The 18,456-nt window shown below is 53.7% G+C and overlaps 3 protein-coding genes and 1 non-coding gene across 4 annotated transcripts; 1 reads left to right on the top strand and 3 right to left on the bottom strand.

Moving 5' to 3' along the window:
- Positions 1 to 3,429: 3,429 nt before the first annotated feature.
- On the bottom strand, positions 3,430 to 3,542 carry Trnal-caa. Its single transcript has 2 exons — positions 3,505 to 3,542; positions 3,430 to 3,475 (listed from the first exon to the last, which is right to left on the bottom strand). It is a non-coding gene; the product is annotated as a tRNA-Leu (tRNA).
- Positions 3,543 to 3,775: 233 nt separating this feature from the next.
- Positions 3,776 to 9,087, top strand: LOC117648124 (GPI ethanolamine phosphate transferase 3). The gene is made up of 8 exons (XM_034390371.1): positions 3,776 to 4,777; positions 4,866 to 4,936; positions 5,026 to 6,363; positions 6,456 to 6,658; positions 6,730 to 6,979; positions 7,056 to 7,261; positions 7,384 to 7,572; positions 7,650 to 9,087. Exons 1-8 carry the CDS (start codon positions 3,975 to 3,977, stop codon positions 7,875 to 7,877), a joined length of 3,288 nt encoding a protein of 1,095 aa, XP_034246262.1. The 5' UTR covers positions 3,776 to 3,974; the 3' UTR covers positions 7,878 to 9,087.
- LOC117648125 (ice-structuring glycoprotein-like) lies at positions 9,088 to 12,184 on the bottom strand. The gene is made up of 7 exons (XM_034390372.1): positions 12,066 to 12,184; positions 11,119 to 11,775; positions 10,809 to 10,948; positions 10,513 to 10,728; positions 9,919 to 10,242; positions 9,608 to 9,757; positions 9,088 to 9,516 (listed from the first exon to the last, which is right to left on the bottom strand). The coding sequence occupies exons 1-7, from the start codon at positions 12,175 to 12,177 to the stop codon at positions 9,433 to 9,435; spliced, it is 1,683 nt and encodes a 560-aa protein (XP_034246263.1). The 5' UTR covers positions 12,178 to 12,184; the 3' UTR covers positions 9,088 to 9,432.
- Positions 12,185 to 13,596: 1,412 nt separating this feature from the next.
- On the bottom strand, positions 13,597 to 14,814 carry LOC117648449. Its single transcript, XM_034390953.1, has 2 exons — positions 14,809 to 14,814; positions 13,597 to 14,448 (listed from the first exon to the last, which is right to left on the bottom strand). The coding sequence occupies exons 1-2, from the start codon at positions 14,812 to 14,814 to the stop codon at positions 13,978 to 13,980; spliced, it is 477 nt and encodes a 158-aa protein (XP_034246844.1). The 3' UTR covers positions 13,597 to 13,977.
- Positions 14,815 to 18,456: the final 3,642 nt, after the last annotated feature.

Raw genomic sequence — 18,456 nt, 5'->3', positions numbered from 1 at the left:
CAGCCCAGCCCAGCCAAGCGTGGTGACCTCACCGACAGCCAGTGTCCTATCGGTCGTGGAAAAAGCAATTTTCACGGAACACCCACTCAGAGACTCGGACGGGCGGACGGCCGAGACGGGCTCGACAGACAGACGGGCAGACGTCGTTTTCTGTGCACCAATGACTCCCAGCAGGACATCGACTGCCAACATTCGCTTTCAACTTACAAAACCGCGGCGGGCCTTGTGCTGCCGGTGAGGCGTGGCGCGGCGTGGCGGCGGGGCACCACCGGGCACGTGAAGCCCCCGTAATTGTTGCCACGCTTCCCTTTCCGAAGTTGCTTCCGGTGCGGAAACGGCCAGTCCGGCCCGTCAGGCCAGTCGCAGTGAAAGTGCCAATACCGCCACACCCAGTGGCCCAGTGCGCGCACTGTGCGCACAGTGGGCCAGAAGGCCGGTGGGGGCGGCCAAAAGTCTGGAAGCGTTTTGAGCTCCAGAGTCGCTAAGCAGGACTCGAATCGAACGTGTGACCCCACCAATGGATTCCTCGTTCGGAGAGCAGTCCATTGGGTGGGGTCACCACGTTCGATTCGAATCCCATTTAGCGACTCTGGAGCTCAAAACGCGTCTGGGATTTCGACCGCCTCCAGCGGTTTCCTGGCCCTCTGCGCGCCAGGGCGATACTAGTGTAACTGCCACCGGAAGTGACCGGAAGGCGGACGGGACTTTCTCGGCGCGACCCTCACGCGGCGTGGGCAGGCGGGACAGGGCTGAGCCATCCCAACCTCAAAACGCAGCCTTGGCTACCTTGGAGCTGCCATCGGCCATCGGACATCGGCCGCCGTCGCCGGGGATCGAACCTTGGCCCCCGGCTCCGGCTTCCGCCTCAAGAAAAAACCAACGGTCTGCTGCGTTTCTCCGGAGGTGGTTCTGGGGGTGCATCTGAAGGGTATCCCTCAGACTGAGTCGTTTTCGTCACTCTGTCACTCTGCCCAGCCACGCTAGCTTCGCTGCAGGCGTCAATGACCACTGCCTGCGCTTGCTGCGCGCTCTGCGGGTGAGTGCGATCGAAAGTGAAGCAGCTTGAGCCGTGGGCGCCACGCAGAACAACTGCACTGTTCCGCGCCTCGCTGCACCAGCTGCACTGCCCGCGCTCGCTGCACTGTCTCTCTCGCACTCACAGTGCTCACCATGCCGGGGCGAGAGAGACAGAGCGACGAAAGCACTGTTCGGAATCTGCAGTCTGATTGCGCGCAGGGTCTCTGTCTCTCTCGCACCCCTGCGGGGCGCCCCACGAGTGCGAGAGAGACAGAGCGCGGGTGAAACGCACTGCCAGTGGCGTGCCGTCGATGGCGCAGGCAGCGCAGGCAAATGGCTCCAGTCGTCACCACCGGACCAGAAAATACGGCCAGGGCCTTTCAAATTGCTCCCGTCTAGTGTTGTTTCATTTATTTTCTCATGTTTCTCTACTGAAAGATGATGAAAAATTGAGGAAGATTGAGTTAATTTTCTTGGTGACGTGTCTAAATTTTAGTCAACGAGACCTGGCAAGAAGTCGAGCGAAAATGGCTTCAATTTTCAAGAGTGCTCGACGGCGTTTTGAGCTCCAGAGTCGCTAGAAAGGACTCGAACCGGACGTGTGACCCCACCAATGGATTGCTCTCCGAACGAGGAATCCATTGGTGGGGTCACACGTTCGGTTCGGGTCCCATTTGGCGACTCTGGAGCTCAAAACGCGAGCTTTGACGCGTTTCTGTCTAATCCCAGCCACTGCGCGCCGCCGTTGCCAAATAACGACTCGAGTTGCGCCAGCCCAGCCCAGCCAGTGGCGTCGCGGCGACCCTGACTCGAAAGCAGGCTTGCAGGCGCGGGCAGCGCGAGCAACTCCTGGCACTGCTTGTTCCCGGCCAGGATGCCGCCACACTGCTAGTGCCGCCACACTGCAGACTTGCAGTGCAGGCCCCGGCCGCCCCGGCCAGCCAGAGGAAGCGCCAGTTTCCACACAACACGGCCGCTAATCCAGGCCTAGACCGCCCCGGACACGGACAAAACTCGGGGCAAAATGTTCCACCCAGCAGAGAGCGAAAAGGACCTCCTCCCCGCCTGTCTCTCTCGCACCGAGGAAATTCCGCAGCGCGCTCCACCTGTTGCAGCGCCAGTCGCTCTCGTCAATCCGAACCCCTGATGAGAATGGCGAGAAAAGGCAAACGGAAAAAGTATCGAAAATCAGCAACACCCTGCCGGTACTCGAACCCGCGACAGCGCTCTTGTTGCACTTTTCCCGCCTACCGACGCCGCGAACATGGAGCGGGCTGTCTCGGCGAGGAGGCCAGTGTTCCACAAGCAGGCCGCAAAACCTAGCCCGCGGACACGACAAATCGGCTAAAATGTTCCCCCTCGAAGCGAACGGGACCCCCCCGCCTGCTCTCCGCCCCGAGGAATTCCCAGGTTGTTGCAGGAGTCGCCCCTTTTCCCCGGTGTCGAGAACTGTAATAGCGACCCCCTGGGGCTCAAACCGCGTCTAGAGTTTTGTCCGCCTCCACCGCTCTTCTGGCCCACTGAGGGAGAGTGACAAGGAAAGTTGCCGCACTCTAGCCACCGCCAAACAAGCGTAACGGAGACGCCGATATGCAGATGGTTTTTGCGCCCTTCCCGTCGGCGCCGTCGGCAAGCGCAATCGCCGGGTAATTGGAGCGAGTGGGTGCGACTGCTGCGATTGCCTCGGCCTTTGCGTGAGCAATCGTGCAATCGAGCAATCGTGCAATCAAGCAAGCCAAAGCGCTGCACACCGCGCGCAAAATAAAGGCAGTCTCCCACAATGCCACTGGCATTCCCTGCCGAAATGATCGCATTCGAAAAATTGACGGAGTGGGTTTATTGAAAACGAGCCGAAATGGTTACCTCAGATCGGCTCCGGTTGGGAGAGCCAGTTGAAAGTGGTCGAGGAGAAGGTCCTGTGTTCCCCCTGTCGCGAAAATGAAATAAAAATAACCGAAATTGGAACCACTGGCACACACGCGCGCGACCGCACGAAAGAGACGGGTGTCTGCCACCGTCGGCTGCTACACTGCTGAGCCGCCACCGCCTCCACTGGCTGGAGTCTCCCAGCCACTCCAGCCACTCCAGCCAGTGGCCCCGCGCCCCACCACCGGGGGCGCTAGACCGTGCGCCCCAACGGCAGAGGAAGACCGCAAGGATCTCAGGTTCAACATTTTCATTTTCTGACGTTCTGTTCAAATTTTTGGCGGTGACTCTGTTCCGAAACCGAAGAATAATTTCGAAAAACAAGTCGCAGTCATGAGCAATTTTGGGTGTTATAATCGTACGATCAACAATAATATTAATGGCAATAAGTGCAATAACAGTCACGTTTTCGTTCAGATTGGCATAATTGTGCTGTAGCAGCGTTACCTTAATCGAATTAAAGCCCCTTCGGTGACGAAAAAAGTATGTCAGAAGTGGGATTTGAACCCACGCCCACAGACGTGGACCAGAACACTCGACCCGCAGCGCGGGCAAGGAAACCTTGAGTCTGGCGCCTTAGACCGCTCGGCCATCCTGACGTTGTGGTGGGGAGCGTGGTCGGTAGTGGACTGCCCCTCCCTACTTTCTCTGTAGTGCGAATAGCGCCGTACGGGGAAGGGGGGAGGAAAGGACAAGGCGAAGAAGTGACAAAATTTCAATGAAATAAAATTGTTAAACACCTGGTAGTTCCTTCAATTATATGAGTATTTGTCATAATCAAGGATATCATGATCAATGTCCTGCTCCAAATATAAAGGCTTTCTGATTTTTAAGTTTTAGTAAGTTTGTGCACTGCTATATCAATGTGGAAGTGAATGTGAATGTTTTGGATAGAAGTAAACATAACCTGGAAATCTTAGCAGCAGAATGAAGTCTGTTGTGCACTGTCGTGAACTGCCAATTCTGTAGTTTCAAGCCTTATCCGATCGAATGGATTACATTTAATTTCTCGTTGTTCTTCCCTCTTAAAAATGTCAAAGTTTTGGAAATATTTCCTGTTTTTGTCATGGATGTCGTATTTATTGGTTTGCGGTGTACTGGTCTTCTCTCGCGGATTTCTGCTTCGACGGCAAGTTCAGCCAGAGAAGTCTTTCTGCTCTGACAATGTGTACTGTTCTGGATCGGCTGACCCTGGAATCGAATCGGAATGTTCCAGCAGCAGCAGCCCTCTGCAGCATTTGCTCAAGGAAGAGGACTTGTGCTCTCAAGGAAGAGCAAAAGTTATTTTAATTGTGATAGACGCCCTCAAGCACGAATTTGCTTCCTTCCTCGACACGCAAGAGCCAAAGCCGTTTCAAAACAGACTTACTGTCATCACGGATGCTTTGTCCCAGGAACCAGATAATGCTCGATTGTACAAATTCATCGCTGACCCACCTACTACCACCATGCAACGTCTCAAAGGACTAACAACTGGCAGCTTGCCCACTTTCATTGACATGGGATCAAATTTCGCATCAACTGAAATCAACGAAGACAATTTAATTGACCAATTGAGAGGGAAAGGGAAGAAGGCAGTGTTTATGGGGGATGACACCTGGACTGGGTTGTACCCTCGACGATTTGAGCGAGAATTCCCATTCCCCTCCTTTAATGTGTGGGACTTGGACACTGTTGATGAAGGTATCAAATTGCATTTGCAACCAGAAATAGAAAAGAACGATTGGGACTTGTTGATCGCCCATTTCCTAGGAGTGGATCACTGTGGTCATCGTCATGGCCCTTTTCACTCAGAGATGACTCGCAAGCTGGATGAAATGAATACTGTTCTCAGGTACGCATTCTTCTAAGATCAGCAGTATTTTGTCACAATTTATTTTTTCTTTATACACCTTTACTAACTTTTCTTCTTTCTGTTGCAGCAATGTTATGAATACCATGGATAATGAAACAGTTCTGGTTGTCCTTGGGGATCATGGCATGACAAAAACAGGTAAACCACTGTTTGAAAAGAAGTAAAGATTTGCATTTTGTAAAAATAATTTTTTGTGCCCTTTCTTACTGTGCTTTTATTTCCTTTAGGAGATCACGGAGGAGAGAGTGAAGATGAAGTAACAGCTGCCCTTTTTGTTTATTCTCGTTTGGGACTTTTACCATCTAACTGGTCTCCTAAAGGGACCACAGTACGCCAAGTAGATTTGGTTCCAACGCTTGCTACTACGCTCGGAATACCAATCCCATTTTCCAACTTGGGATCTGTTATCATTGACTCCCTACCCAAAACTAACCTTCGACGAGCAGTTCACCCTCTACCAGACTGGAAATATGCCCTTTTGAGTTTGTGGTCCAATATCCGACAAGTTGTGAACTATATTGAAACCTATTCCACTCGTAACAATGAATTTACCTCAGATAAGCTTCAAACTTCATTAAAAATGTATTCATCTATAAATGATCTTGTAAAAAATGTTCTCACTGAAGAAGAATTTGTAGTTATGACTAAGCAAGGTTTTGATTTCCTCTCAGGATTGCGAATCATGTGTGAAAAAGTTTGGGTTCAGTTTGACACTTTTTCTATGACATGGGGTCTGATTTTCACTTTTGTTGTTCTCTTCTGTTTATTCTTACTCATTGAGGCAATGCATGGAGATAAGCTGAATTTTGTAGCATCTGGAGTTCAGCTTACTGTTGTATACATTGGTTTGGTGCTGTCTGCTGTAGTAAGCTATATTTTAAGTTTGTTTAGAATCATATCAAACTTTGAGAAAGCGTACTTTATTTCAACTTTTGGAACATCTTTTCTCGTCCTTGCCTTGATTCTGGCTCAAAATTCAAACACGATTCTTGACAAATGGACTGATACACCGCGTAGCAGGTCCTACTTGGGAATGATTTGGCGCATTGTGTGCCTGTTTTCACTGTGGGCAATGGTGTCCAACAGCTATGTCATGTCGGAAGGGCAGCTCCTGTCTTTCTTTCTGGTGTCGCTCATGTGTACCCTTGTGTACTCATACCGTATTCCAAAGGATGTGGGAGCAAGGCCTGCGAACAAGCCCGCCAAATCCATGTTGGGGTGGCTGAAGCAGCAAATTCATCCCACTCGTCTGCGAATGGTGCTGGTCACCCTGGCTGTGAGTGCTCTACTGAGGGCCACTCATCAGTACTGGAGATGCAGGAGTGAAGAGGCAGGCTGCAAGGGACAAAGCTCCTTCCAGCAATCTGAGCCCAAGAAGAAAGGAGACTTGTCTGCCGACCCTCACTGCTTGATCATGCTAATATGCTCTGGCCTGTGGGTCACATTTACTAGAATGTGGCTTAGGAGTTGCGGCAACTTGAGTGGATATTCAGTGACAGTTCTCTTTGCCCGATACGCTCCCACTGTCATTACTGTCTGTTCTGGAAGCTTTTGGGTTCTGCAAGGTAAGAGCAGGATTTGATTAAGTTAGTTCTTTTCGTGAAAGCTCTTTCCTCCATGTTAGTCCCTTCTGCATTGTTTGAAAAAAATGTTTCAGGGCTTCCAGGGGAAACGCGTGGACGCATGTTCAAGCAGTGGCAGTTGCAAATTTTGCCTTGGACTGTCTATGCATTGTCAGGGCTCACCATCATTAGCCTGGCATTTTGTCCATTGTGTGTTTTCGTTGTACGAAACAAGCGCAAGTCTAAGTCCCTCTCCGTTTCAACAAGCGCAAATCTCATACCTCAGCTGTACAACCAGGTTTGTGCTTCCTTAAACCAATACTGTGTTGTTTGGATGAACTCTGTTACTCATAATTTTCATTTTTCCAGATGAAGCAGATTATTTCTGGTCAAAGCAATGATGCAGATCCGTCTGAGACTCCGGGTGTAAATCCTGTTGTTTATGGCCTTGCAACAGCGTACAGCGCAGCCTTCACTGTGCTGGCAATGGTTTTGGTGCCAGTCATGGGCCTCCTCCTTGGTTCTCGATGGTCCCCAGCCATCATGCTGTGTGCCTGCGCTGCCACACTCTTGCTCCTTCTCATTTCAATGCTGCGCTTTGAAAATGCAGTTGTGTCTGGTACGTACTATGAATCATGTGTTAAGGTAATAAATTTATAATTGTAAGTACTGAAAAAAACTGCTTTTGTGTTCAGTTCAACTTCTGTCAACATCATGGCCCGCTGTGGTGTGTTGGTCTCTGCTGGCACAATACGCATTCTATGGAACGGGACATCAGGCCACCTTTTCCAGCATCCAGTGGGATGCAGCGATGGTGGGCACGAGTGGAAATATAGCCAGCAGCAGATTCTTTCCAGGGCTGCTTGTCATTATCAACACATTCTGCTCTCACATTTTAATGGTGAGTTTATGATTTATTGTGTGTTTGTTGGTGTGAGCTATACTCAGTTAGCATTTATGGTACATTCTACAGCGCAATTTCACAAACCGTCAATACTAAAAAAAATTGCATGTCAATCTCAGGGGCTGCTGCTTCCACTACTGCTGATCGCCCCCCTCACCCTGCGTGTGATGCGGCCCCGATGGGCTGCAGTGGCGGTGGGCGACCAGGAGCTGACCCAGGGTGAGCTCATGCTGTACCAGCGGGAAGATTTGATGTATCGCTCACTCACGACCTTGTCTGCTAGATACATATTCCTGCAGGGGCTTCGGGTGAGTGTCATGAAAATGGAGTTTCAAAGTGGTCTGATTCATTTTATAAAAGTAACTTTCTTTTTTTTCTGTTACAGAGTTTAGCATGCATGTTTTCAGCAACTATTCATGCTCGCCACCTCATGGTTTGGGCTATTTTTGCCCCCAAGTTTATTTTTGAGGCAGTGTCATTGTTTGTGACTCTCCCCTGTGTTTTGTTAGCATATGTATTTGTGGGGAGAATTTCAAAAAGTGTTGATTCATTACTTAACACTTTGGATGCAGGTGGTGAAACCCCTAGTAAATCGTCCCAGAACAAAAGATAATGGTAGCCATTATTAGTGTAAACCAAGATAGTATGGTGCTGCATGTCACACCAATAGTCTGCATTGAATTTGTCCTCTGTTTAGTTTGTTTTAAATTGTGAGTTGTGAATTGATCACTAGTCATGAAGAAGAACTTGAGCACACAGGAAAAGTTGTTAGTTAAGTGCTTAATAAACTTAATTTGCTCTTTTTGTGGGCTCTAATGTGCCCATATGCTCTTTTTTAAGGAGTGGTTTGTTGTATTCGTTGCAGTATCATTTTTCTAATATTTTTGAAATGCTGATATTGATATGCATTTTGTCCAGTATTAGTTCTATTATTTTCAATGAAATGGACTGAAATAAAGCCATCTGTGTTCTAGTCAACCATAATAATATTATACATACATATGTGACTAATTCCTAGGGTTTATGTGGGCACAAAAAGGAACAAGTTCTTTTTCAACAAATAAATCTCAGTGTATTTAATGACAGATACACAGGTGATGAAGTAGTAGCAAATGAAACAAACATCTTTTATTTATTAAGTTTTCACTCTTCTTGTATGAAGTTGTTAGTTTATATGTAATGTTGAAAACATGTGATGTCTTTTTTATTGGTAACCTACTGCACTTTTGCCTACTGTGGAATATCATGTATTTTGATGTCAGTTTGATGTCTATTACCTGTTGTGTTCATAACACTGTGTGTACTGGCATTTTGTGTCCTCCATTATGTAAGGGTCTGTGAGGCCCAAACTCTGAGGTGCTGATTAGGATATGGAAACTGATGCCAATCGCAAGGTGTTAAATTGTTGCATAGCTCCTTATGGCCAATCATCTACGCAGTAATTTTAAAAAATTTCTACCTCATTTGTATACTTTTTCTGGTTTTCCCTAACTTTGTAAGTTTGTAGCCATTTTTACATTGATTTTATAATGGTTGATACAAAAAAAATGTGGCATGAACAATGCTCTTCAAACTTACGAGGGAAAGTTGCTTACCTAGGTTTCGGTTTGACATTGCTGGTTTCGTTGAGGACGCGAGGGAAGACAAGTCGTTGTTGAAGGTTTTGAGACATCCCTGCATAGAAGGCATTGTTAGCTTAAATTTCAACAAACCTAAGATGCAGGATTGCCTCAGAAACCTTCTCTTCCAATTGCTGTGTGTATTGAAGCTGAAGTTGGCTGCTGATAAAAACATTGATAAAAATAAAAAAATCAATTCAAAAATTAATTTGTTTCTTCTACAAAATTTATTTCTCTTATTGTTCATGTACAAGGATTTGAGCTGACCTCATCAAACTACTTTTGACTAGACATATACTCAACCATGGTCATTCATTAAGGGGACCAAGGGAGTTGGACTTCCAAATGTTGCAATAAAAACACTATTGTGCAATAATGTATCCAAGTAAAGTTCTAAATATTCCCTGGATGCCTTCTGATCCTATTTTGAAAACATTATTGTACTGTTACCTTTATTCTATTTTTTCAGTTCCTCTCGCATTGCTTCCCTTAAGACCATTGGTTTAAACCTTAAACAATAAAAACACAAACTCAGAGTTACTGATTATCTTAATTCCACCAATATGGCTGACGGTTGTGGTGGTGGTGGTGCAGTTGTTGTAGCTGATACGCAATAGCAGCCCCTGGGTTCGCCTAAGAAAAAAAAGATGGGACAACGTTTTACAAAAATAATGCTGTGCGTTAAAAATGTTGCAGTCAGAATTCAGAAAATTGTGTTCTGTACCTGTTGGTTGAATTTCTGTTGCTGCCCTCCTGCCTGAGGCTGCTGCTGCTGTTGGGAGGGTGCTGATGGAGACCCTTCAGTCTGCTGGTAGTATGATGGTCTGTAGCTCCTCCGCACTATGGGGCTGGGTGTGGATTTTGCTGCCATAATCTGGTAACATTCAAAAAGGTAATTCAGGTCAGACTCATACAGTTCATTTTATCTCTGTCAGAAACAGACAACTTTTACTGGCAATTGCAGTTTTGTTGGTTGTCATTTTTGGAAACGAAAAACATGTGTGGCAAACAATTTCACTGGGGCACTGCACTTACGTTGGCCAGGAACTCCTTCGTCTTGGCGAGGTAGGCCCCCGGTGCGACGAGGGGCGAGTCGGGGATCCAGAATGTGGGGTCCACTGGGGCGGAGCTCGAGGCCGCTCCAGCTTCAGCCCCCGGCACCAGGCGCAGCGTCTTGGGCGCCGTCGTGAAGACCGAGGCCGGGGCCGCGGGGGCCGCCGACGTGGTCTTGTTGACGGCCGTGCCGTTGGCCACCATCTGGCCGATCTTGGCCCTTACCAAGTCCATCAAGTCGGGGGTGGCGGGCACGGCCGGGGACTCCACTCCTGCAGCTGCGCCGTCCGTCGTCGGGGGCACGGCCTGGAGCACACCAACACCGTGAACAAGGCCGGACCGCCCGACTCACAGTGGGCCAGAAGACCGCGGTCAAAGTCCCGGACGCGCTTTGAGCTCCAGAGTCGCTAAATGGGACTTGAACGGAACGTGTGACCCCACCAATGGATTGCTCTCGGAACGAGGAATGCATTGGTCGGGTCACACTTTCGGTTCGAGCCACATTTAGCGACTCTGGAGCTAAGCGTCTACAGTTGCACTGGAAACATGCTCGGCGAAAGTGCTGACGGGGCTGACCATGGAGGTGGCGATGTCCTTCTCCATGTCGGTGAGCATGTCGAACACCTGCCCCAGGAGCACCACCTTCTGGCGCACGGGCTCCACGGCGGGGGGCGGCTTGACGGTGGTGGCCGCGGCGCCGGCGGCGGGCTTGGCCCACATGGCGGCGTAGGGCGACACGGGCTTCTTGGGGGCGGCGGCGGCGGCCGCGGCAGCGTTGGCGGCGTCGGCAGCCTGCGGGGAACGGCATGAATGAAACGAAACGTGCTGCTCGCGCTGGAGCCTGGACCACGCTAAGACAGTGTCCAGCGTACCTTCTGGGCGACGGCGAGGTCGCTGACGGCGTCCACCATGCCGTTCTTGAGCTCGGCGAGCTGGCCGATGATGGTGTCCACCACCTTGTCCTTGGCGTCGGCCACCAGGGCCGCGGAGTCCACCAGGGCCGCACGCTTGGCTGCGGGCAAGGCGGAAGGGAGGGTCAGCCTGGCGGCGCCGCCGGCGAAGCCGTTTACGAGCAGCGAAAACGACGCGCCGGCCTGTCTCTCTCGCACGCCTAAGGTGCCCTCCGGGACGCCCCAGGAGTGCGACAAAGGCAGAGCGGCGCTAGCACACTGGCGCACTCACCCCTGACTGCGGAGACCTCGTCCTCGGGGACGTCCTGCGCGCCGGAGGCTTCCAGCGAGTCCAGCAGCCTCTGCAGCGTGGCGGCCAGCTCCGCGTTGACGGCGGCGGGGTCGGCGGTCACGGGCTCCTCCACGGGGGCCGGGGTCGTGACGGCGAGCCCGGCGAACAGGTCGCTCAGGAACTTGGCCTTCTTGGAGATGAACACGCCGGGGTCCACCGCCGGCGCGGCGAAGGGCGATAGGGCGAGGCCGGGGTACGCTGACGGGGCCACGGCGGGGGCGGTGGCGTTGGCGACGGTCTTGTTGATGTTCAGGGCCTTGAACAGGTCCGCGAGGAAGGCCGGGGGTGGCGGCTTTGTGACGGCGGGGGCGGCGGGGGCGGCGAACGGACTGAGCAGGGCGCGCTCGGACAGGCCGCTGTAGGCCGCGGGGGCGGCTCCGTACACGGGGGCGGCGGGGGCGGCAGGCAGCCCACCCGGGAACAGGCTGTTGAGGAGGCTGGCCTTCATGTCGATGAACGCGGACGGGTCGACGACGGGGGGCATGAAGGTGGGCTTGGCCGGCAGGAAGGGCTTCAGCTTGAGGAAGGGCGACATCGGCGAGCCCACGCCGGCGGCGGGGTCGTCACCGAGACCCACCAGCGATCGGCCCATCACGCCTGGAGACAACGCGGAGTCAAACCCTGACTCGACTTGGAGCGCCGCGCCGCACAGTGGGCCAGAAGACCGGTGGAGGCGGCCAAAGCTCTGGACGCGTTTTGAGCTCCAGAGTCGCTAAGCAGGACTCGAACCGAACGTGTGATCCCACCAGTGGATTCCTCGTTCGGAGAGCAATCCATTGGTGGGGTCACACGTTCGTTTCGAGTCCCATTCAGCGACTCTGGAGCTCAAAACGCGTCTCGGACTTTGACCCTTGGCCCACTGTGCGCCGACCACGCCAGGGACTCACCAGGCTTGCCGACGTACGCGGCCCAGGGGGCGGCGGCTGCTCCGGGGGCGGGGGGCGGCTTGGCGGCGGCCAGGGCGGCGCCCAGGGCGAGCACGGCGACGACGGCCTTCATGGCGGAGGCGGGCGACGAGAGTGTGACGCTGCGGCGGGGTGGCCGCGTTTATAGGGCCGTCGGGGTGCGGGCTGCGGGGTGCAGGCTTCATTAACGGCACAGGTGTTGGACGCGTCGCCGGCGGCTCAAGCACTCTCCCTCTCTCTCCCTCGCACCGACGGCGCGGTCCGGAAGGGTGCGAGAGAGGCGGTGCGGCTCGCGGACAGGGGCAGGACGGGCTGTGTCGTGTAGGGGTCAAAGTGTCCCGCAAATTTCGCCTCAGATGGGCGATGGGCCAACTCACAAAGCCTTATGAAAAACTCGAGGGGGCAACCACATGGGATGTTTGGGTTGGGACACAAGATTTCTTAAGGCTAAAGATTTCGTCAGATTTCGCAAGATTTTAACCGATATTCCGCCCAAAATTAGCTTGTTTTTGGCCTTTTTTGGGGCAAGATTTCAGATTTCCCAGAGATTTCTAGCTCTAAGGGGACACAATAGAGTGGTTGCCCCCTCGGAAAAACTGTAGACACAACCTGGGTTTTGAACTGGAAAAAAAAATCTCCACGATGCTCCAGTGGTCAAAAGGAATTCCGAACCTCAGCCTTCCTGGTAACCAATTTTGAAACTTTGCCTGGTAGGGAGACTGATGTTGTCTACCCTTCGGAGACTCGTGCAATTTTTTTCTTTTTCCTATTTATGTAGTAGTAGTGACGCTCCGAAAGGCCGGAAGGTGCACCGCTGCGTTTCGATTCCGTTTTGGGTGAGTAATTAATGGGCAGGTGTTTCGGGTGGAAGGCCCTGCAGTGCACTGGTCGGCCAACAACCCGCGTCCATTGCCATCCATCCGGCATCTCCGGCCCGACGTATCTTCGGCCGGCCACGCCACTGCTTTATTTTTTATATTTTTTTGCTGTGCTGAATTTGTCGGTATTTGTGTGTGACCTATTTCTCTCTTGAAAAAAAAAATATAATTATTGGAACTCAAATCTCTCGAGTGTTTCTCATGTGGGAGTGTGTTTTTGTGACAGAAATTGGTCAAATCGTAAAAGTCGTTTAACTCTTTTATTAAACTACAAGATGATGTACAAATACAATAAATAAAGGCAATCACGTGAATGTGATTGTTTGTCACTGTGAGGCGGTGGAGCTTGCCCTGTAATGGAGTGACGAATGAATGTCGAAACGCAATGTCAGCGACCACTTAATACAACAGCTTTGGCCAGAAGGTCTAGGCTAGCGCGGCTTGCAGCCCGCTGCCGCCGCACAGTGGGCCAGAAGACCGGTGGAGGCGGCCAAAACTCTAGACGCGTTTTGAGCTCCAGAGTCACTAAATGGGACTCGAACCGAACGTGTGACCCCACCAATGGATTGCTCTTCGAACGAGGAATCCATTGGTGGGGTCACACGTTCGGTTCGAGGCCCGTTTAGCGACTCTGGAGCTCAAAACGCGTCTAGAGTTTCGGCATGGTGCGACCGTCCGTTGACACGGCGGTACGCGGCGGCACGGCACCACGCACACAGGAACGGAACCAGACAGCCACCTGCGCGCCGAAGTCAATCAAGGAACGCCATCCGAACGGCACGCCCCGGCGACATCCACTGATAAAAACACTCTTCATATTCCGCGCTAAAGTTCTAAATTTGACCGCTTCACCGCAAGGACGCACCAGAATACTTTAAGAAACGAATGAAAATGATGAAAAAGCCGCGAACGCGCGCGGAATGGTTCGTGTGACAATTAAAAATAATGACTCGAGTACGAAGAACGCTAAAAAGGCTGCCCGCGAGGTGTCGTGGAGGGACGCTTTGGCGCGGATTTCAAATTCTGTAGCTGGAGCCGTCGCTCTGGGGCGCCACCCCTGCCACGCTGGCAGCCTGCGACTGCCCGGCGGCGCGGGGCCGGTTGTAGTTGTACAGGACGTAGCCGGGCCTGTTGAGGACGGCGTAGGCCTGCGAGTAGGCCGCGCTGCTGGAGGCGCCGGAGGCCGGCTTGTACGCGTTGTAGGCCGGCTTGTAGGGGCTGTACGCCGCCGACGGCTTGCTGGACTGCTGGTAGTTGATGCTGCTCAGGCCGTTCTGGTAGTTGTAGGCGGCGTTCAGGCCCCCGCCCGTCGGACGGCTCGCCTGGTAGAACTGCTCACGGCCTCGCTGGAACGTCTGGATGCCCGTGGTGAAGGCCTTGGACACGGCCTGTAGCGTCGAGATCGGGATCTGGAAGATGCTCTCCACGACCTCGCCGTTCTGCCTCCGAACGCGCCGATGGCTGTCCGCGCCGTCCGCGCCCCGCACCTAGAACCAGCACACTTGGACAACGCGAGGCAAGAGCAACGGCACTGGCAACGCACAGTGGGCCAGAAGACCGGTGGAGGAGGTCGAAATCCCGGACCCGCTTTGAGCTCCAGAGTCGCTAAATGGGACTCGAACCGAACGTGTGACCCTACCAATGGATTGCTCTCCGGACGAGGAATCCATTGGTGGGGTCACACGCTCGGTTCGCGTCCTGTTTAACGACTCTGGAGCTCAACACGCGTCTAGAGTTTTGGCCGCCAGCGCCGGCCTTCTGGTCCACTGTGCATGGCTCGGCCCGTGTGACGACACGGCCGAGCGGACCGCCAATTGTGTCGAAAAAAGACGGCCCCTTGAGCAAACCGCCATTTAGGGGCGGTTCGGGTCGTCCGCATGCGAAGGAGAAGCGGTGGGCGGGGTGGGCCTGCCTCTCGGTCTCTCTCGCACCCCTCGTCGCAACGCCCCGTGAGTGCGACAGAGGCAGCGCGACGAGGCGCGGCAATCCCCCACCACGCCACGAGAGAGAGAGAGAGAGAGAGAGAGAGAGAGAGAGAGAGAGAGAAGGGGGGGGGGTCAAAGGCGAGTTGTACTTGCCTCCGCAGCCACCAGGTCGCCGTCGTCCGGGCCGGGGTGCACGGGGGCGGCCCGCACGGCCTGCACGCACAGGCAGGTCATGGCGACGAGTAGGACGAGCCCGGGGAGCACGCTGCGTGGGGCCTGGAAGCAGTGGAGCAGTCAGCACTCGAACATTGCCTCCTGCAAGACCTCCGGGTAGGCAATACCCATACGATCATGTGTGGTCTAGCCCTTAATGGTAATGATGTTGGGTAGGCAACCCGAGTGCAGCCCTGTTCGACGGGACTGCCTACCCGGCCTCGTAAGGCGCCATGCCGCCTGGGTGAGGCAACCAACAAGAAGTGTTCTAGCGGAACCCCACTAGCGGAACAAACATTTTCCTCGTTAAGAACAAAAACTGAGGAAATCGCAAGAAAAATTGAAACTGCAAATGCCAGGCGTTTGTATTTGCTTGGTTGACACTTTATGTCAATAAAGACACTTTTCAAAACTCCTTCCCCTGCGTGTCACTCACTCACTCACTCACTCACTCACTCACTTACTCACTCACTCACTCACTCACTCACTCACTCACTCACTCACTCACTCACTCACTCACTCACTCACTCACTCACTCACTCACTCACTCACTCACTCACTCACTCACTCACCCACTCACTCACCCACTCACTCACTCACTCACTCACTCACCCACTCACCCACTCACTCACTCACTCACTCACTCACTCACCCACTCACTCACCCACTCACTCACTCACTCACTCACTCACTCACTCACTCACTCACTCACTCACTCACTCACTCACTCACTCACTCACTCACTCACTCACTCACTCACTCACTCACTCACCCACTCACTCACTCACTCACCATGTCGTCGCTGCTGCACTGCGGGTGCGTCGCTCTACGACTGCAGACTTGCCGGAGAAACGGCACTGGAGAAAGGCAAGGCGGGGCGGGGCGCGTGGGAGTGAGTCCGGCTGGTCCGGCCAGTGCGGTCACTGGGGCGCTGGAGCTCGGGGAAAGGAAACCACTGTAAGCGCGCTGGAGTCGCTGGAGTCGCTGGACACTGGGGCTGGAGTCGCTGGACACTGGGGCTGGAGTCGCTGGACACTGGGGCTGGAGTCGCTGGACACTGGGGCAGGAGTCGCTGGAGTCGCTGGACACTGGGGCTGGAGTCGCTGGACGCGCTGCGATGCTGGGCGCTGTTCTGCCGGCAATGAGGTTCGCTCAGTGCGGGCGGCCAGTTTCATAACCACACACACACACACGCTCACGCACACATCCGCGCGCGCAGAATCGCATCGCTGGATTAGCAGGGGGAGAGACAAAAGCGGTGTGTGTGTGTGAAATACGTGAAAAAAACGGGGGAAGGGGGAGACGCGGCGAGGTGGGGGGGCCGGTGCAAAAAAAAACACAGGCAAACGAGGTAAACACGAAGGATGCTCCCACTACAGCCACTTCCTAGCGGGACGCGGCGTGGCGTGAGGCGTGCGACGGGCTGGCGTAGGTCAGGGATCAGAGTCGTTTTGGTCGCTCTGTCTCTCTCGCACTCATGGGGCGTCCCGTAGAGGTGCGAGACACTGGCGACTCTCACAGTGGGTCAGAAGACCGGCGGAGGCGGCCAAAACTCTAGACACGTTTTGAGCTCCAGAGTCGTTGTATGGGACTCGAACCGAACGTGTGACCCCACCAATGGATTCCTCGTTCGGAGAGCAATCCATTGGTGGGGTCACACGCTCGGTTCGAGTCCCATTTAGCGACTCTGGAGCTCAAAACGCGTCTGGAGTTTTGGCCGCCTCCACCGGTCTTCTGGCCCACTGTGTACCGCCAAACCAAGGGCCGGAAGGCCGGAACTAGATGTCCCCTAATTACCCGGGCACTTGACGCACGCGGCCACGCCTGCCACCTTCCGTGTTCCGAGACGCGCCGTCCTAGACGGAGTCCTAGACGGAGTCCTAGACGGAGTCCTAGACGGAGTCCCAGACGCGACAAGACGAGCTAGGCGAGGACGGCGAATCCACGGCCGCCCGACCCAGCGCCATCTGCCGGTGGGATCTGCAAACCTAATCGACGCCTTAAGTCACCAGGGGCGTCTTAAGGACATGCCTAATCAATTTTCGCTTATGTGCGGCGCGCGATGCTGGTCGCGGGGAGGCGCCAAGGAGGGCCTTCCAGGCACGAAAAACGGCGGGAGACGAGTCGGCGCACAGTGGGCCGGAAGACCAGCGGAGCCGGCCAAAACTCTAGACGCGTTTTGAGCTCCAGAGTTGCTTTACAGGACTCGAACCTAGCGTGCAATCCCACCAATGGATTCCTCTTTCGGAGAGCAATCCATTGGTGGGGTCACACGTTCGGTTCGAGTCCCGTTTAGCGACTCTGGAGCTCAAAACGCGTCTAGAGTTTTGGCCGCCTCCACCGGTCTTCCGGTCCTCCGTGCGTCGTTTTGTCGGCACGGCCCTGTGCCTGCGCCTTGCGTGGCACGCCGTGCACCCAAGGGCGCCAGCTGACGAGACAGCGGCAAGGACATTTTGGCAGGTTTATCTCATTGCATCGCGGTTCGTTTTTGTTTTTGACTACCAGCCTTGGCGTAACCGAGTGGGCAAAATTGAAACAATCAGTTGATCAATAAGAATGCTAAGTGCCCGTTCTAAATTTCCGATGTTTTTTTTTTTTTTTTTGCAATGGCTTGCGCCGATCGGTGACCGCACCATCGGGCTGGCCTAGCTTTGGTGCGTGAGTGGGCCGCGGTGCGTGCCGCGATCACACTCACACAAGGAAAGGGGGGAGCCGCCACACAGTGGGCCAGAAGACCGGGGGAGGCGGTCAAAACTCCAGACGCGTTTTGAGCTCCAGAGTCGCTAAATGGGACACGAACCGAACGTGTGACCCCACCAATGGATTGCTCTCCGAACGAGGAATCCATTGGTGGGGTCACACGTCCGGTTCGAGTCCCATGTAGCGACTCTGGATCTCAAAATGCGTCTAGGGTTTTGGCCGCCTCCACCGGTCTTCTGGCCCACTGTGAGTGCACCCCGTGCCACCGGCGACGCGCGCACTTGCTGACCCACTTCGATATGCATCTGGCTATCGCTGCTCTGGCTTCGCTGGTTTCCCGGACCGCGCCGTGTTCACAGGATGAGCTCCGCCGTGATCCCGCGCGTTAATCTGCATCCCAAATTAAACGCATCGGTTCGCACTTTCGCTGCTGACTGACAATCGCTGTCTCTCTCGCACGCATCCGTGCCGCCCTGCGAGTGCGAGAGAGACGGAGTGACGAAAACGACCGCCGCGCCGCCACGCCGACGCGCCCACGCCGCTCCAGCTTTCGTCGCTCCGTCTCTTTCGCGCCGCGTGCTGGTGCGCGAGAGAGACAGCAACGTGAGACCGCGGACTGATTCCGAACACGGCTCTCGTCGCTCTGTCTCTCTCGCA

Source organism: Thrips palmi, unplaced genomic scaffold, assembly GCF_012932325.1.
Source record: "Thrips palmi isolate BJ-2018 unplaced genomic scaffold, TpBJ-2018v1 HiC_scaffold_3, whole genome shotgun sequence".
NCBI lineage: Eukaryota > Metazoa > Arthropoda > Insecta > Thysanoptera > Thripidae > Thrips > Thrips palmi.
Note: the sequence above shows the minus strand (reverse complement) of the source record. Positions and strands in the feature narration are given on the sequence as shown.

Excerpts from the sequence above, each read along its gene's own strand:
- LOC117648124 (XM_034390371.1), top strand. The coding sequence starts at position 3,975 with ATGTCAAAGTTTTGGAAATATTTCCTGTTTTTGTCATGGATGTCGTAT. Across the intron at positions 4,937-5,025 it reads TCATGGCATGACAAAAACAG|GAGATCACGGAGGAGAGAGT; the intron begins GTAAACCACTGT and ends TATTTCCTTTAG. Across the intron at positions 6,364-6,455 it reads AAGCTTTTGGGTTCTGCAAG|GGCTTCCAGGGGAAACGCGT; the intron begins GTAAGAGCAGGA and ends AAAATGTTTCAG.
- LOC117648125 (XM_034390372.1), bottom strand. The coding sequence starts at position 12,177 with ATGAAGGCCGTCGTCGCCGTGCTCGCCCTGGGCGCCGCCCTGGCCGCC. Across the intron at positions 11,776-12,065 it reads CGCGTACGTCGGCAAGCCTG|GCGTGATGGGCCGATCGCTG; the intron begins GTGAGTCCCTGG and ends CGTTGTCTCCAG. Across the intron at positions 10,243-10,512 it reads AGGACATCGCCACCTCCATG|GCCGTGCCCCCGACGACGGA; the intron begins GTCAGCCCCGTC and ends GGTGTGCTCCAG.